At 24.5% G+C, this 18,903-nt stretch overlaps 1 protein-coding gene across 3 annotated transcripts in view; it reads left to right on the forward strand.

The window, feature by feature from the left end:
* The window catches only part of LOC127288871 (la-related protein 1), a 34,377-nt gene extending 27,490 nt beyond the window's left edge, over positions 1-6,887 (forward strand). For all 3 annotated transcript variants that reach the window (XM_051316572.1, XM_051316570.1, XM_051316571.1), the window contains exon 17: positions 3,595-6,887. In XM_051316572.1, coding sequence (XP_051172529.1) covers positions 3,595-4,056 — 462 coding nt within the window. In that variant the 3' untranslated portion in view covers positions 4,057-6,887. The remainder of the gene's footprint in view (positions 1-3,594) is intronic.
* The last annotated feature ends 12,016 nt before the right edge of the window (positions 6,888-18,903 follow it).

Here is an 18,903-nt window from a genome sequence, read left to right on the forward strand (position 1 = left end):
CATATGTAATTTTATTTTTTGGAAAAAATAATTTTTTGTGCTAATTTGTGCTGCAAACATTTTTTTTTTGTTTTTTTTTTTGAAAAAAAAAGAGAAAAATGAAGACTCGAAATTAATAACAATTTCCAAAATCTCAAATAATAAATTATACAAAATAAATCAAATTTAAATTCAGATAACGATTTTTTTAACACAAAAATATTCAAAAAATATTATTCTTCGCAAAAACAAATTTTTTTCCAAGTTGTGCTACTTTAGCACTAAAAAATATAAATTATAACATTTACCAAAAATTGAAATTTTTTACACTAGACTAGACAATTCAGTACAAAATTTGTTTTTGAAAGATAATAATTTTAGAATATTTCTGAGTAAAAAAAATCTATTTTTGAATTTTGAAATTAAATTATTTTGATAAATTTTTAAAGTTTCCGTAAATGTTTTTTAATTACTTCTTTTTTGTGCTGGACTAGAACAATTTAGAAAAAAATTTATTTTTGTAAAATAATAATTTTTGAATATTTTTATGAATAAAAAAAAACTTATTTTTTAATTTTTAAATACAATTATTTTTAAATTTTTAAAATTTTTCGTAAATGTAATATTTTTTTAAAAAAATTAAAAATTATGTTTTTAAAATAGTAACTTTGAATATATTTCTGAGTAATAAAATCTATTTATAAATATAAGTAGCATTTTTGAGATTAAAAATTGTATTTTCTTTGAAATTTAAGTCTCAAATTTATTATTTTTTTCAAAAAAAATTTTTGCAGCACAAATTTGACGGACAAAAGAAATAAATAAAAAGTCAGGCCTCGGATTATACGACTTTTTCCGACTTTTTTTTCAAAAATAAGCCGTTTTTCGACTTATTTTAATAAAATGCGACTTTTTAGACTTTTTTACATTTTTAAAAAAAAAAATTTAAACAAAATACGTTTTTTTAGCATACAATTCAGATCTTCAGATCTTCTTTATTTCAATTGTTTAACAAATTTTTAACTAAAATTCTTTACTAAATTAATTATTTTTAATAATTTTAATGAAATTCTTCAGAAATTCAATTATCTTAAACTATTTACCAATTAAAATTTTTAAGAAATTTAAAAATTGTTTATAATTTAAAATAAAATTAACAAATAAAACTACCAAAAATTTTAATTTAAAAATCACTTAAAGTTCAATTAATTTCAAAAATTTTAATTCCAAATCAATTTAAATTCAATTATTTTTAAAAATTTCAACTTAAAATCAACTAAAAGTCAATTATTTTCAAAAATTCTAATTCAAAATCAACTAAAATTTAATTATTTTCTAAAATTTCAATTTAAAATCAATTAAAATTCAATTATTTAAAAAAATTTCAATTTAAAATCAACCAAAAATTAAATTATTTTCCCAAATTTCAATTGAAATTCAACTAAATTCAATTTTTTTCAAAAAGTTCAATTTAAAATCAATTGAAATTGAAATTCAATTATTTTCAAAAATTTTAATTTAAAAGTTTCTAGAATTTAATTATTTCTTAAATTTTCCATCTAAAATTTTTTGAAATTTAATAATTTTAAGTGAAATTCCATTATTTTTATAGATTTTTATAATATTCTTTGAAAGTTCAACGATCTGAAACCATTTTCCACTTAAAAAGTTTTCAAATTATTGTAGTTTTGTCTGCAATTTCTAATAAATTTTTTAGTAACGGAATTCATCAAAAGTTTTAAATTAAAAATCACTGAAACCATTTTTAATTTAAAAAGTTTTCAAATTATTGTATTTTTGTCTGCAATTTCTAATAAATTTTTTAGTGAAGTCATAAAAAATTTCAATTTAAAAATCACTTGAAGTTCAATTAATTTGAAAAATCAGAATTGTAAATCTTTGAAAATTCAATTACTTTTAAAAAATATTATCTAAAATTGAATGGTGAATTTCGAAAAGGGCTCAACTCTAAAAAGGCTGAGAGTCATTTTCACTATCATTTGTTATGCGAAAATGACACTTACGCTTTTTCGAGTTGAGCCCTTTTCGAAATTCACCATTCAATTATTTTAATAAATTATTTTTAGTTCTGTAAATTTTTATTGTCTGTGAAAATTAATAAAATCTTTTGAAATTCAATTATTTCTAAAAATTTCAACTTTAACTTTACCAAAATTATTATTTAAAGAAAGAATTTTATTTAAAAATCTGTAAAACTTGATTAAGTATTGCCTGAAAATTTTTTTATTTTGACCATCAAAACCAAAAACTATGACAAAATTTTTAATTCGAATAAATTGATTAAATCAGACTTGAAAAAATTATAAAAATGAAACTTTAAGAATTTTTTTTCGAAATTTTTTTCTAATTAAATAAAATTTTGAAAATTTGCCTCATAATTTATTTGATTCCGAAATAATTGGAAATAAATTTTTTTGATAATATTCATTATAGAAATATTTTCATTACAGAATTAATAAAATGAATTTAATATCTAATTACATTAGTTATTTAAAGTAAAAAAATTCATTAACCAATTAAATTTTGTTAAAATAAAAAAATCGATTTTTTGGAATATAAATCGACTTTTTTTGTGCCTTAAAGTCAATCCGAGGTCTTTGAGAAATAAAATTTCGTAGCAAAAAATTGAAATGCCCCATATAGGGTCAGTTAGGGTAAATGGGGACAAAATCGCTATTTTTCACAAATTACATAAGTTTCTTCCTTTAAAAGGCAATATTTGCGGGTTTATTTTTTTAAAAGTTGTTATTTACATTCCCAGGATTAATTTTATGCAACAGAAAAAAATTTAGATAAACTTTAAACGCATGAAACTGACTGTCCCCATTTACCCCAAAATTTAGAAAATTTCCTAAAATTTGGGGTAAATGGGGATAGCACAGTTTCTAAGAAAGTTTTAAGAAAAAAGTTTCCCTAAGTATATTATTGTATTAAGGGATGAAAAAACTTGAAAAAATTGTAGTAGATATATAATAGTTGAACCAATTAAAATTTTTTTATTTTTTTTTTACTTCAGTATTTTGTCTTGCATTTGAAAAAAACAGACTTAAAAATCATACACAAATTTTTTTCTTATTCCTTATGACTCTGATAACAGAAATTCATTTGAATTTTTGATTTTTGTTAATTTGGTTAATAATGACAAGCTATCCCCATTTACCCCAAAAATTTGAAAACTCAGGGTGAATTGGGGATAGCTCAAAAATTCATTCATCAAAAATTCAAGTGAATTTCTGTTATAGGAGTCATAAGGAATAAGAAAAAAATTTGGTATAATTTTTAAGTTCTGTTTTCACTGAAATGCTCGACAAAATACTGAAACAGTTTGACTTTGATTTTCAAGTTTTTCTGCATTGAGCGATAACTTTTTTTATCTTGCTGACAATTATCAAGATAAAAGCTTGGCAATACTCAAAACAGGTGATCTGAGGTTAAAATATTGACGTTGAACTTAATTTTAAAACTGTGAATTAAGCTCCAAAACCTCTTGTCCCCCATTTACCCCAACTGACCCTATGTAAAATTTGTGTATATTTTTAAAATTTTGTCAGTGTACGTAAAAAAAAAAAAAAAAAAAATTCACCCTTTTTGCAGCCACAAATAAATGAAGTCTCGAGATCACAGGCATCAAAGCGTCGTAATCGAAGTTATTCAGAATCAGCTGGTGCAAATGAAACATCACCAACGCGTCGTGTTCGTTGTTTATCGGGTGGCTCAAGTACAGTTACACTTGAGGCGTCTACATCGTCCTCGGGTCCATCGCAACCAAAATTACGATTCGAAACATCATCATCATCAACAACAACTGCCTCTCAATATCGTAATCGTACCGGTTCTTTTGGTTCCGGTCGTCTCACCCATTCCAAACGACGAAGCGATTCATCGAGTCAACGCGATCTCGCCAAACAAACAGCACAATTTGGCAATCGGCACAAAACTCAGGAAGTCGCAAAATCTCAACGACAACAACAACAACAACAACAAGCAACAAAATCTGGTACTGCCGATAAACCAAAAACAGAACCAACTGTCGTCACCGTTGCTGCGCAAAAGTGATGTGTTTTATTTTCTTTTTAACTTTTTGGTTATTTGTTGTGTCCAGAACTCAAAAATTCAAAAATCTCTTTTTTTTCTTCAACCCAGAGAATTTTGTTGGACATTTTATTTTTTTTGTCTCTGTTTTCAATTGGCGACGAATAGAAGAAAATCAAAGTGATGTTTTTTTTTTTTTCATTTTTTTTTTTTTTTTTTTTTTTTTTTTTTTTGAAAAAAAAACGATTCCACTTTTTGAGTGGAAAAAAAAATGCAGAAATTTTAAAACGATGCGCAAAAAAAATGGTCGTTAGACGGAGTTTTTTTCGGAAAATTAAAAAAAAAAAAAAAAACTATATTTTTTCCTTACAAATTAGTTTGGATGTGGAAAAAAGGTAATTGTTTATTTTTTTTTTTTTTTTAGAAATTAAGTGTGAATTTATAAGAACTGATGTAATTTTTTTCTTCATTTTTTTTTCTTATAGAATCCTGATGAGGCGAAAACCATTTGACGCACTTTCAATAAGATAGATGTAGATTTATTATTTTTTTTTCTGTATTTTAGAAGTTGTTACTATTACGACTAATTTAATTATCGTAAGTATTAGACATTGAATTACAAGTTTTTGGATTTTTTTTTTCTTTTAGAAATTAAAAAAAAAAAAAAACCTCAAGGGGAACTTTCTTTGTATTTTCTTTTTCTTTGACAGTTTTGTGGAACGCCAGTCAAAAAAAAAATTTTAGACATGACATTCCGTTTTGTTAATTGCAAATTTCAGAGGGGTTTAAAGTTTAGCAATTTTTTTTCAATTTTCTTTTCTTCTTTTCGACTTTGATCAGAAAAAAACGATTTTTTTTTTGAAATATGGGCACAATTTTATTAAATTAGGTTGATGTTAATTTTATTTTTTGTATAAATTTGAAAGAAAAAAAGTAACAATTATAAAATTTGCTGTGAAAAATAATAATAATAATAATAGTAATAATAATAGTTAAGGTGTAGAGGAAGAATTAAATTTATTTTTCTGAACTTTTTGAATATGTAATTATTATGGGAAAAATTAATATTTTATAAACATTTCGATTTAATTTTCTAATTGGGTAAATTTAAGAAAGAAATTAAATTTTCCAAATTTTCTTTCCTCATTGGAAAAAGAATGAAAAAACAAAAATTGTACATGATTTTCTTCACATATATTTGTAAATTATTTTTTTACTATGTAAAAAAAAACAAAAAACAAAATTTTTTTTCCTTGAATTTTTTTTAAAATTATTTCTATTTTAAAATTTTTCACCTTTTTTTTAATTTTGAGAAAAAAATTTTTTTTTTCAGGGGAGAATTTTTTGAAAAATAAATATTTATTTTTTGATTAAGAAAAGGAGAAAAAAATAGAAATTTATCAATTTTAGATAAAAAAAAAAATTAATTAAAAGGAAAAAAGGTTAATTTTTTTTTTGGGTTGTAAATTAATTTAATTTTTGATGAAAATAAAAATGAAGTTATTAAAAGTGGTGAAAAAAAACCGATATGTGATTTTTAATAAGACTTTCAACTAAATATGGAAATAAAAGAAAAAAACTTTTTTTCTGATCAAAGATATAAAAAAGAAGTTAAATTCGGGAAAAAGAAAAATGAAATTTGTTTTTAATTTTCCGTCTTCGATCTCGCATCACTGCCACAATTCTGCGTTTGTTTTGTTTGTTTTTTTTTTTTTTTTTTTGCGAATTTCTGTCGTGTTTTCCAGTGATAAAAAAAAATGCGCTTGCCTCCATTTGTTTCACGATAAAAAAAAAAGAAATAATTTAGCACAAATAGTCTACAATCAAATCTTACCGCTGAGAAGAAATTTCCCAGAAAAACCGTGTTTTTTTTTTATTAGACTCTTATTTTTTTATTATTACTATTGTTGTTGTTATTATTATTACTCTATTATTATTTTTATTTTAACTATTCTTATTATTATTATTAATATTATTTTTACTATTTTCATTATTATTATTATTATTATTATTATTATTATTATTATTATTATTATTATTATTATTATTATAATTATTTCTTAAAAAAAAACAATTTTACATAAATTAAAAAAAAACTTATTTTTCATGGTTCTTTATCATTGTTAGAATTTGTCTTTCTATAATTTTCTGGGATATTTTCTTATCGTGGAAGTTTTTTTTTGTCAACTGTAAAAAAAAGAAAAAAATCTAAAAAAAAATAAAAAAATAGTGAATAAAACTTGCTCACAATTTTCAGTCTTGTATATAACGATTTAAAAAAAAATGAATTAGATAATATTAAGAATTGTTATTAGATTTATCAAATAGTTTTTTAAGCGAGTGACTATATTTAGTTGATAATTTTTATGATTATTTGTGCTGAACACGATTAATTAATTAAATAATCAATTAATTAATTAATAAGACCCAATAAGGCTTAGTTTTAATAAGTTTCATGAATATTTTAAGTCCTAATAGAGAAAGAGGGTATGATAAATAGAAAAAAAAATGAAAGAATGAAAGTATAAATGTGTGTGTGAAGGGAAAAAAAAAAGTTCGCTCGTGGCGTACAAAAAAAAAAATGCAAAAAAAAAAAAAGTTATTTTTATCAACGCAGAAAACTTTCCAAAGAACCTTTAAAAGTTCCTCCCGTTTTTTTTTTTGTTTTTCTTTCACAAGAACAATTTTTGACAAATTTTTTTTTTTGATTTTTTTCAAATTGCAAAAAAAAATTTTTTTTACGTTTTTTTTTAATTGATTATGAGGACGGGACGAATTTTATTTTCGGCGTACACCAAACGTAGCGAACATGTCAGTTTGTAAATTATATATACATAAAAAATATCATATTGTTACTTATTATTTTTATTATTATATTACAGAATATTCTGCTATTATCTAAAATAACGATCCTTAATTTTACTTAAGGCTTTTACGCTCTATATATACATAAATATATATATATATAGTAAAAAAAAATATAACGGGTGGGGATAAAGGTTGGCGACAACTGAAAAATGTATAAAAAAAATGTTACATATATATTATATATATTATATATAAACAATAAAAATAAACACACAGACATGCGTACACACACAAACATATACACACAAAGGCACATAATAATATTTTGCAAAAAAAAAAAAATGTCAGGCTTTATTTTTTTGCTTGTTGAATTAGAAAACACGAGCTTCGGATGAGAATAAAGAAAAAGGGGAAAATTAAAAAAAAAAAAAAAAAAACCGCATAAGATACAATTTTTGCAAAATATATATATATTTTTTTTGCGCATAAACTACAAAATAAATTTCTATACAAAACTTTGTTTTATTTATTTCTTTTTTTATATATATATATATATATAAAAAAAATTTTACTAAATAGGTATATTTTTTTTCTAAAATTATTTTGTAACATTTAGTCTCTTTTTTAAAATATAAATTTTTATTAGTGCCTTTGATAGAAAAAAAAGAGTCGTTACTAAAATTTTTCTATTATTTTTTTTCCTGTTTATTTTTCACATATGTTATTGAATATTTTTTTTGAAAAATGATTTTTACTTGTTGAATTTTTTTTCCTGTTTTCATTCAAAAAATTTAACTTTTTATAAAAAAGATTTAAACAAAAAATTAAAACAGTTTTTCTTGCGACTCGTTTATTAAAGAAATTTTTTCCACATAAATGTAGTTTCAATATATTGTTTTTTTTTTTTTTTTTTTTTTTTTTTTTTTTTTTTTTTTTTTTTAAGAAAAAAGTTGAAAAAAAGGAAAATAGTATAGAAAATATAGAATTTTTTTTTGTAAATCAAAATATTATTTATTTCCGTTAGAAAAAAAAGTGTAAAAAGATGAAAAAACGAATGATGCATTAATAGAGGCTCCAGAGTTAAAAATACATCTTAAAAGCATGCGACTTTAGAAGAATATTTGCTTAAATAATATTTATTGTTTTAGTAATAATAATAATAATAATAATTGGCATAATTTGCAAATACATTAATTTTCATATAATTTGCAATAAAATTTATCAATTAAATTTTGAGTTTAAATATACATAATTTTTGAGCAGATATTTTTCAGTAAGCGCGTATTTTTTTTAACAGGTAGACAATCTGTATAGTCAAAAAACAAAACAAAAAAAAATGAAAAAAAAAACTTTATATCGATTCCAAGGAATGCATAATATAATATTGGATAATATTATTATTATAATTAATAACGATTTTGTATCGCAGATAAATCGATTACGCTAGTACGTTAATCATGTCATCCATGTAAATAGAGTAAAAAAAAAGGAAAAGATAAAAAAAATGAAAAAAAAAATAAAATTTAACCAATATTTACAGTCAACATACATAAGTTCGAGTTTAAATAGAAAATGCGAAAAAGATTTTCGATTCGTATACAGTGATTTCATAATGTGATGATAAACGATGGTGTACGTGATGTTTGAATCTAATAATAGTGTATGCCTGGAAAATTGTAACGTTTGTGGATATAAAATAATAAAAACCAAAAAAAAACCGCAAAATGAGATTTTATCCTAACGTATTTTCTTATGTTGATGTGTAACCCTTTGTTTTCCTTTTCTCTCATTCATTCCTTCAACCATTCTAAGTCTACATTAGCTGTTTATTTTTTCTATAATATATAAAGCAGAATTTATAAGACTACCATAATACATAAGTTACAATTCTTAATATAATCACAATCTTAACCTAACCTATAAATCTCCTTCCATTTAGCTCCTAACTCTCATTATTATTTAAACCAATATCCCAAATAACAAAATTCATTCACTTCTTTCACTTTTTTTTACTCATCTTCCTCATTTTTCTAAATTTCAATATCTTTTCTCTTTAATTTTTAATTAATTTATGTTTCCAACACACCTGTGCCAGGCTTAATCCTTTTTTTTTAATAAGCTTGACCAAGTAAGCCAACGCATGCGCAGATTTAGTCGCATTAGGTAGTTCAAGTTGAGTGGGGGAAAATTTAAGATGGACGTAAGCCAGTTCATAAAGAAACATTTAAAATGTATGGGACGAAATCGAATTAAAATCCTAATATACATAGGTTCAAAAATTTCGATTTCATTCCATACATTTCTAATGTTTATTTATACACTGGTTTACGTTGATAGTTGGTTTTCATTGTCCTCATTCGACAAAGTTCCCGGGAGACGCTTGCTTTTCACCGAACTGTCAGTACGTCGAACAGACAAAATGTCAAAAAGCCAATACGTCGAACAGGTAAAATGTCGAAAAGCCAATACGTCGAACTGACGAAATTTCGAAAAGCCATAACCTCGAAAAGCCAAGACGTCGAACGGACAAAATATCGAAAAGCCAAAACATCGAACAGCCAATACGTCGAACTGACAAAATGTCGAAAAATTTTATTGACTTAACTATAATTATTAGAGCTGTGCAAAAGTTCGAATTTTGGGATCGAATATTCGATTCGAGCTCATGTTAATTCTTATGGAGCGGTTCGAATTTTAAAAACTTGCATAGCTCTAATAATTATACTTGAGTCAATATAATTTTTCGATATTTTGGCTTATCGATATTTTGTCCGTTCGATGTATTGACTGTTCGACGTCTTGGCTTTTCGACATTTTGTCAGTTCGACGTATTGGCTTTGTTAGAATTTTCATTTCATGGAATTTCATTTGTTATAATTATTTTTGAGTCAAATTTTTATTTTTTCGAATTAGTATATTTTTCAAAATTTACATCAAAACGATGTTTTTCTATATTACAAAATTTTCATATAACTGAAAATTCACTTTGCAGAATTTTTTATTTATTCGAATTTTCCTAATGATTTTTTTAGGGCGCCGTCCCATGACAGCGTGAAACGCCGGCGTAAAGCGAAGAGCATGAGATCGAAAGAGATAATGAGATATCTTTATCTCTTTCGTTCTCATGCTTTCTGCTTTTACGCCGGCGTTTCACGCTGTCATGGGACGGCGCCTTTAGACATAAAGTTACTAAATTTTCACTAGAGCAGGGTGCAGTAGTTGACGAGAATTATGACAAATGGTGAGTGGGGATTAATGGTGTACCGCATTGTCTTTCAAAAATTGGCTCCTCGTAGGTGCATTTAATTTAAAAAGTATTTTTCTCTCAACTCGGATAGAAACGGAAAAATCGAGAAAAAATACCAGTTCTTATTCTGAAATGTTGTACTTTCTACACCGTTACACTAGGTATGTATTTTATAGTCTGTGTACAATTAAGTAAATGACAATCTAATAAAGTAGAATTAATTTATAAGAAAAATTTAACAGGTCTTCAATTTTAAAATTTAAGTTTAAACTAAAGTTAATATTAAATGTACGATTTAACTGAGAGAATTAACAATTGTACAGTTTAAATATGGGAAAGTGATATCGCCCCTATACTTAAAAAAAGTTGTAAAAAAAATTTCGTTCATTTGAACGTTCAAAACATTTGGCTCACGTATTTTGTGAGAAAATCTGCGGAGAATTTTTATTTCATAACAATCATATTATTTTAAAATTACAAAATCCGATAAGTTTTCGTCTGTTAAGTTTCTCTCATTTTCGAATTAGCATGAAACTGCTTTTTGGTTATTTTAAACTTTGTATAATTCAAATAAATATTTTTCTTGATCTAAATAAATGTTAAATTTTTTTTTTTAAATTCTGTTTAATGGAAATTGCATATTCTTTTGACTCTTGTTTTAGAATAACTGAATAAAAATAATTTTAATAGACGATGCATATAATAAATAGTGAACCAAAAATTATTATTTTCGACAAATATTGTTGTTCGCTGTTAGTTCCCATTACCATTATATTATGATTTGAGATTTATATTTATCTATATATATACTGCTATTTAAACGTTTTTTTTTCATAAGATTGACACATTTCAATATGATTGATAAATTTTAAAATTTTACCACTACACTGCCATTCATTAGAACAACAATGTTTTTCGGTTATATCTAATATATTAAATTCCTGTACATTTGAATAAGTGGCAAAAATATTTAACCAAACTTTTGACATGCCAATATATTTGGAAAAAAATGTGGCATTTCGTTGTCGTTCCCAGGCAAAAATTTCATTTTTATCATTTTGTAAATTTAACAATTGTTCAAGTGGAATAAGTCGTTCATTTAATTTTTTTGTCAATGTATTATTTTGTTTTAATGCATTATTATTTCGTGTATAATATTTAATGTCATCGAAATAGAAAACTAAAATTAAAATTTCATATTTCATTATTGTTGTCAATGAAATAACATTTGGTAAAATGCACCATAAATTATCAACAATAATTATATTTTTTGCTGGCATATTGCAATTTTTATAATATTGATACAATTTTTGCGTACCATATAGGGTCATTATGAAATCTTCATTTCGTCCCGATGATGCATAATAGCGTCTTAAGTCTTGAAAAATTTCTGCAATTGTACCATATTTGCCAACAACTGTGGTTGATGGAATCATTTTTTAAAAAAATATTACGTCGTGGAAAAAAGTGTAATTAATTTTAAACGTAATATTTGTTTGAGAAAATGTTTGACAATGAGAATCATATAATTTGAAACAGAATAATTATTTCAATAATTATACAAATAATTTATACCAAACTATAGTGTGAACAGTCACTGGTATACTAATTCATATTCTGTAGATTTAAAAAAATGTTACTTTCACTAATAATGGTGAAAGGTAAAATAATAAACTCAATATTCACACTATACTTGACTTTTTTGTTTGTATATAAACTTTTCAAAATGTATAAGTGCTCGAATAGTACAATTGATTTGAAAAAAGTTGTCACAACAAAAAAAGGAAAAAAAATGTAAAATCAACATTAAAAATTTTTAAACCTAATAAAATTAAAAACATGATTTTACTATTTTCTAAATTTTAATGGTTGCTTTATGACTTCAGCAGTACTTGACAATATCCGGATATTTTGTGTGACACGAGTATTTTTACAGGTTTTTTTAAATATAATAATTACCGACACATAAAACTACCTTACTGACTGATAATAAAACAGTTTTGAAAAGGCTTATAAAAAATTTCTTTACCATTAGTATGTAAGGTAGAATTCTCTGCCGGTAATTTTTTATATTTTCATTTTACAAAAATCTGTTTTACCATCAGTCGGCAAGGTAGATTTCTATGTCAGCAATTTTTATATTTTATTTTTTTTAAAATATTTCTTTACCATCAGTCGGTAAGGCATTTTTCTGTGTCGGTAATTTTTTATATTTTCATTTTTAAAAAACTGTTTTGCCATCAGTCGGCAAGATAGATTTCTGTGTCGGTAATTTTTATATTTTCATTTTTCAAAACAAACTGTTTTATTATTAGTCGGCAAGGTAGATTTCTGTGTCGGTAATTTTTGAATTTTCATTTTTAAAAACTGTTTTACCATCAGTCGGTAAGGTAGTTTACCCTAATATGAAATAATCCTAACGATCACGTAGCGCTCGCAATTCTATTTTGGAAACGGGCATTAAACGCAAATTTCTTAATAAAAATAGATAATGAAATATTAACCCTCTGCCTGTCCAGTTGACCGTTATCGACAAAAAACGACAATTCGGAACTCTGGTGGGGACTATGGGCATGACACGCGTTGGCGCTAAAGTGGGAATAAGTTTGAACAGGCAGAGGGTTAAATTAAGATAGAAAAATTTTCAAAAGAAAATAATTTGTGGGCAAAAAATTTATTATCGTTCGGATAAAATAGTTTTTTTTATCGTTCAACATAAAGTTAGTTATTTTTTATTTATTTTTATTTTATTATTATTATTTATTATTATTACTATTTTTTTAATTAAAAAAAATTTTTTTTGTTTTTTTATCAATTTTTATTTATTCAAAAGTTTCTCAATAAAATGTGTTTTCCTTTGTTATACAAGCCCGCATAAATTTTCAAAAGTACACTGTTAAATATTATATTTATTTAAAACTCCAAATACATATATCCTCACAGTAAGTTGATCTAGAACAATTAAAAATGAACATGCGTAAATTTAATTCGACAAACTATCATTTTATGTAAAATTATTTTTTCAACGGTAGAAATAATATTTACTTGGCGCAACGTTTTTTTTTCTTTTTGCATCGAAGATAAAAATTTTTTTTTATTGATGACAATAGAATAGTGCACTTTAAGTTTTGCGAACGTATAAAATTTTATTTTAACTACATGTTACAAAAACATTCATTTTCTATGTTTAAGAAAGTAATTTAAAAAAAGAAACGAATCTTATTTTCCAATTAGGATAGTTGAAAGTATAATGGGTACGTATTGTTTCTTTATTTTGGAATAATTAGAAATAGAATTTTAACAAAAATTCGTCGAGTTCGATTTTGGTAATTTATTTTTTTAATTTTTTAATGGAAAGATATAAAAAGAGATACGATTTCCTTTCCTTCACTTAGGAGGAAGACATTTTTGAACAAATCTGAATAGACAATGTAATAATTTATCACGATTTACAGCATCATCAATCTTTACCAGCGCAAGTGGTGAAAAATGTATATGGTTACTAAATGTTTTGGACGACGATAGAAAGACAATTGGCATTGAATACTACGATTTACAAAATCACAATGTTGTTCAAATCAACACATGTTATCATTTTAGTGTTTTTTGTCTAATTTCACCCGATTACAAGATACAATTTTTCAAAATGTTATTTGAAACCTTTGACGAATCAATTCACACAATAGGCGATAGTAATTTACGATTGGAATGTTATCCAAATACATTGCTCGATTGTCTATTGCAAGTAAATCAAAGTGAACGACTAATTCAATACGATTTATGTATCATCAAATGTATTTCATTGAAAGCATCAAGAAGCATTCATCAATTTCTCAAAAACAATATTAAACCCTATTATCAGTTGTGTGATTCTCATGAAACAAGTTACATTTTAATGATGCATCTATTTCTCGATGTTAATACCATTCAAAATGAACATCCATATATTAATAATTCAACAACATCAATTACATTTCGTCTTAAATTTCTCCAATCGAAAATTCCAACAAAATTTTACAATGAAAAAAATGGTTTTGGTTATTTTGATACAACGCGAATTTTTGTCACTAATGGTTTATATATTTTAAATATTGAAACATTACGTTTGACACTATTTTCAACGAATACAACTGAATTATATAAATTATTGCCAATAATTTCTTTCAATATGGAAACAATTACTGACAATATGATTGACATACCATCGGGATGTTTTGAGAATGAAAAAATTATCTCCTATGTTTTAATTGCAACACATTTGGAGAATACAGTAATTTGTGTTAATTATTTACGTTTTTTGCCGGGACAATTGATTGATGAAAAAAATGAAATAGGAAGTACCAAATGGTGGAGGGAACGTGATAAATTATTAATTGAAAATTATCGGCAATTATTTCCCAATTATGAAAATTTGGAGATATGGGTTGAATCCTACGATAGTGAAATTGAATTACTGGAAAGTTTTATACAACTCTATTCACAGGGAAAACTTTTGTATGCTCTTGTTAATAATTGCAAAGCTAAACATTTTTTCATTGGTCACAGTATAATTAAATATATCCCTTTTATGTTGCGACGTTTTAAATGGTATCAAATGCATCAGCACGTTGAGGATTACGTTACCTATGATACAGTTTCATTAGGCGATAGTCAAATAATTGTCAAATTTCACAAAAATGCCTATTTTATTGATTTATATCGAGTATTTAAACAACAACATTTGGCAACTAAATTGTTAAAATTCGATGTTTCTCAAAATTTAAATCCTCTTTCGATTCGAATCTATTATATTCTCGGTACATTGAAAAATGTTGAATTTCTCCAAAAAATCGCCACTGAAATGAATTCGAAATTTTCAATTTCATTAAAAAAATTACCCCAAAATATTCACAATTGTCTAACAAAAGGAAATTTAAATATAACTCAACTTGAAATTTATCCTCTCAACGAATTTCTCATCAACAGTATAAAAAATTGCTCCACAATTCTTAATTTATGGTTTAATTATCAAAAATTCTTTTTTAATATCACTGAATTATATCCCTGTAATTTAGAAAAAGCATTACAAGCCAATACTGCAACACGTACAAAAATTGCATTCGACTATAATTCCTTCAAGTATCGACAAATTTTATCGGCTAATAATTTTAGTTTCATTGGTAGTAGTAAAAAACCACGTTATTTGTTTACCACTCATTTGAATGAATCACTTCTTTTCAAATCAATGGAAATTCATTCTAAATATTCGGATAATTTTATTGAATTCGACAATGAAAGATATAAAAAGAATATTAATGAATTTTTCCTCCAATTATATGAGCAATATCCTTGTGTTGATTTGATAAAATACAAAAGTACAAGAAAAAAATATTGTGGCGCTGCTGTTATTGCTTTTTCGGGTGTCTATTTTAATTCCATACAATTTGATATTGTCTCACAATATCCAAATATTTTAATAGGTAAACAATTATTTACCGATTCTGTCGATATTATTTCAGCAGGTACTTTGCAAAAAATTTTAAAAACAGAAATTTATGAAAATTTTTCCACATGGCTTCAAATGGATTGTATACAAATTTTTATAGCCGAAGATAAATACAGTGATAATTTTGCATTTTATTTGAAAAATTTTTCTCTTAATGATACAACAATTGTTGGTCAATTAATTACTAGCATTGATGTAGTTATGAAATTATCATCTGAAATTCCATTACTTATTTATTGTCCCGATAGTCAGTCGTTTCTCAATAATTTTCTTCGTCATTTATTAAATGTTCGAAAAAATTTACAAAATCAAAAAAATGGTAAATTAATTTTTGAAGTGGGGCAAAAATTTTTAAAAACAACAGTTAATAGTATTTATGGACTATTTGGAAATTTACATATTCCTGTAGCGGCTATGATCACAATGTTGGGTAGGAAAATATTAATTTTTGCCATGAAACTTATACCTATTATAATTCTAAAAATTTTAATGCAGCATATCAAAATTTGCTATTTGTTCCATTGTACCTATAATATTGATTTAGTTCATAATTCCAATGATGTTAATAGTGAAATGATTTTGAAAATTGGAGAAAAATTTCCATTTGTTAATAGTCTATTGTCGTTAAATAAACGTGAAAATTTTTCTAAAACTTGTAAACTTTTGCTAACACATTTTTCATTAACAACATTGTGTGAAAATATTGAAACAATATCTGTTTTTAATGAAACTAATATTTCTCTATTGTATCAACGTTGTTTATTAGATGGTCAAATTAGTGTACGCCATTTATTGGAAACAACAAAAAAATTAGAAAATCAACTAAATAATTATGAGAATAATAATTACATTCAAAAAATATACAATGAATTACCATTGGCTGTCAAAAATTGTGTTTTTGATTGTGATACAGATGGTTTACAATTTATGAATACATTTCAAATAGATTCAAAATTAATTCTCCAATTACTAAACGATGAAATTGTCAATGTATTTCAATTGGATAATATTATTTTTACTAAAAAAGAAAATGACATTGTCTTTTCACTTGCCAAAAAGAAATACACGATATTTAAATTGAATCCAATTTGTCAGTTAAAATTTCTCCATGAACAAAATAAAAATGTTATTTACATTGATGATTGCAATTTACAACATGTTGGTTATCAAAATAATGAATTGTCATGTTTCAATTATCTTTCTAATTTTATCGCTGTCATTTGTATTTTAATTTATCAGAATAAGTGTCATTATAAATTTCGTGATATTATTTACAGTTGTTTCAATTATTTAGAAAATTTATCACCTGGCGAAATTTATATTAATATTCAATTAAATCAATTAAATGTCAATTCAGCAAGACTTCGATTTATTAATAAATATACACAAATTTATAGTGGTGAATTGCGTGCTGTTTATATTGTAAAAGAATCATTAATTTCTAATAAAAATGATGTATCATTTTTAGAGCAAGCGTCATTAAACAATTTGGAACAATTAATTTTACTTGATGACTATATTTATAGTAAAAAATATCAAGAAAATGTTGAAAATCATGAAATAATGCAATTACATTATGGTTTCTTTTTGAGACCATTTGGTAAAATTTGGTATAAACAATATTGTCTTTCTACAAATAATAAAGTTCACAATTGTAATAATGCAAATAATTTCAATGAAATGAATACTATGTTGATGATTAATCAATATTTTGATGATTGGTTTTCCAAATCACCACAATTGAGATGTGTTGATGAATTAGACGATTTTCTATTAAATCGATTTATAGTGATCAAACAATCATGAATATTGTGAAGGTTTTTTTTTTGAAGTTTGCATTGTAGTTAATAATATAAATGGATTGATAAATTATGAAAAATAAAAATATAAAAAATTACTTACCTAGAAATCTACCTTACCGACTGATGGTAAAGAACATTTTTTGGAAAACATAAAAAATTACCCACACAAAAATTTACCTTACCGATTGATGATAAAGAAAGTTTCTTTGAAATAAAAGTATAAAAAACTTACAGACAGTCAATAATATAGATGGATTTATAACTTATGAAAAATAAAAATATAAAAAATTACCGACCTAGAAATCTACCTTACCGACTGATAGTGAAGAAACTTTTCTTTGGAAAATATAAAAAAATACCGACACAGAAATCTACCTTACCGACTGATGGTAAAGAACATACTCTTTGGAAAATATAAAAAATTACCGACACAGAAATCTACCTTTCCGACTGATGGCAAAGAAATTTTCTTTGAAATGAAAATACAAACACATTACCGACGTAGAAATTTACCTTACCGACTGTTAGTAAGACAGTTTTGAAAAAGTTTGAAAATTTTCTTTACCCTCAGCCGGCAATGTAGATTTCTGTGTCGGTGATTTTTATATTTTTATTTTTAAAAAAAATTCTTTACCATCAGTCGGTAAGGTAGATCTTTATGTCGGTAATTTTTTATATTGTCATTTATCAAAAAGTCTGTCTTACCATCAATCGGTAAGGTAGATTTCTGTATCGGTAATTTCTATATTTTTCATTTTTTAAAAAATTTTATTTACTATCAGTCGTTAAGGTATATTTCCGTGTCGGTAATTCTATATTTTATGTTTCAAAAAAACTGTTTTACTATCAGTCAGTAAGGTAGATTTTTATGTCTGTAATTTTTTATATTGTCATGCCAAAAGCCTGTTTTACCATTAGTCGGTAAGGTTGATTTCTATATAGGTAATTTTTATATTTTTATTTTTAAAAAAATGTTTACCACCAGTCGGTAAGGTAGATTTCTATATAGGTAATTTTTTTATATTTTTGTTTTTTAAAAAATTACTCTTAGACGGTAAGGTAGATTTTAATGTCGGCAATTTTTATATTTTCTTTTTCAAAAAAACTGTTTTACCATCAGCCGGCAAGGTAGATTTCTGTATCGGTAATTTTTGTATTTTTATTTTTCAAAAAATTTTTTTACCATCACGTAGCGCTCGCAAATGAAATTTGATTTTGCTAACGCGCATTACAAAGAAAAATATTGATTTATTATTATTAATAGAGATGTGAAAAAAAATTATTTAAATATGCAGAACGACTAAAAATTTTCTTTTTAAGTCCATTGTCGTAGAAGAAAAATTAGAACCAATACAAATTATATAAATTAAACTGTACAGAAAAGGTTTTTTGTAAAATGGAAAAAAATTTATAATTACAACAATAATTATTAATTGTAATAAAAGAAGACACATGATTTTTGTTAATTTAAATTACACTTTCCATGGTGTAATTTTTTTTTTAATTATATTTTAATGACATGACAGTTT

Source organism: Leptopilina boulardi, unplaced genomic scaffold (assembly GCF_019393585.1).
Source record: "Leptopilina boulardi isolate dan_hultmark-lab unplaced genomic scaffold, ZJU_Lbou_2.1 LbouV2_396, whole genome shotgun sequence".
NCBI lineage: Eukaryota > Metazoa > Arthropoda > Insecta > Hymenoptera > Figitidae > Leptopilina > Leptopilina boulardi.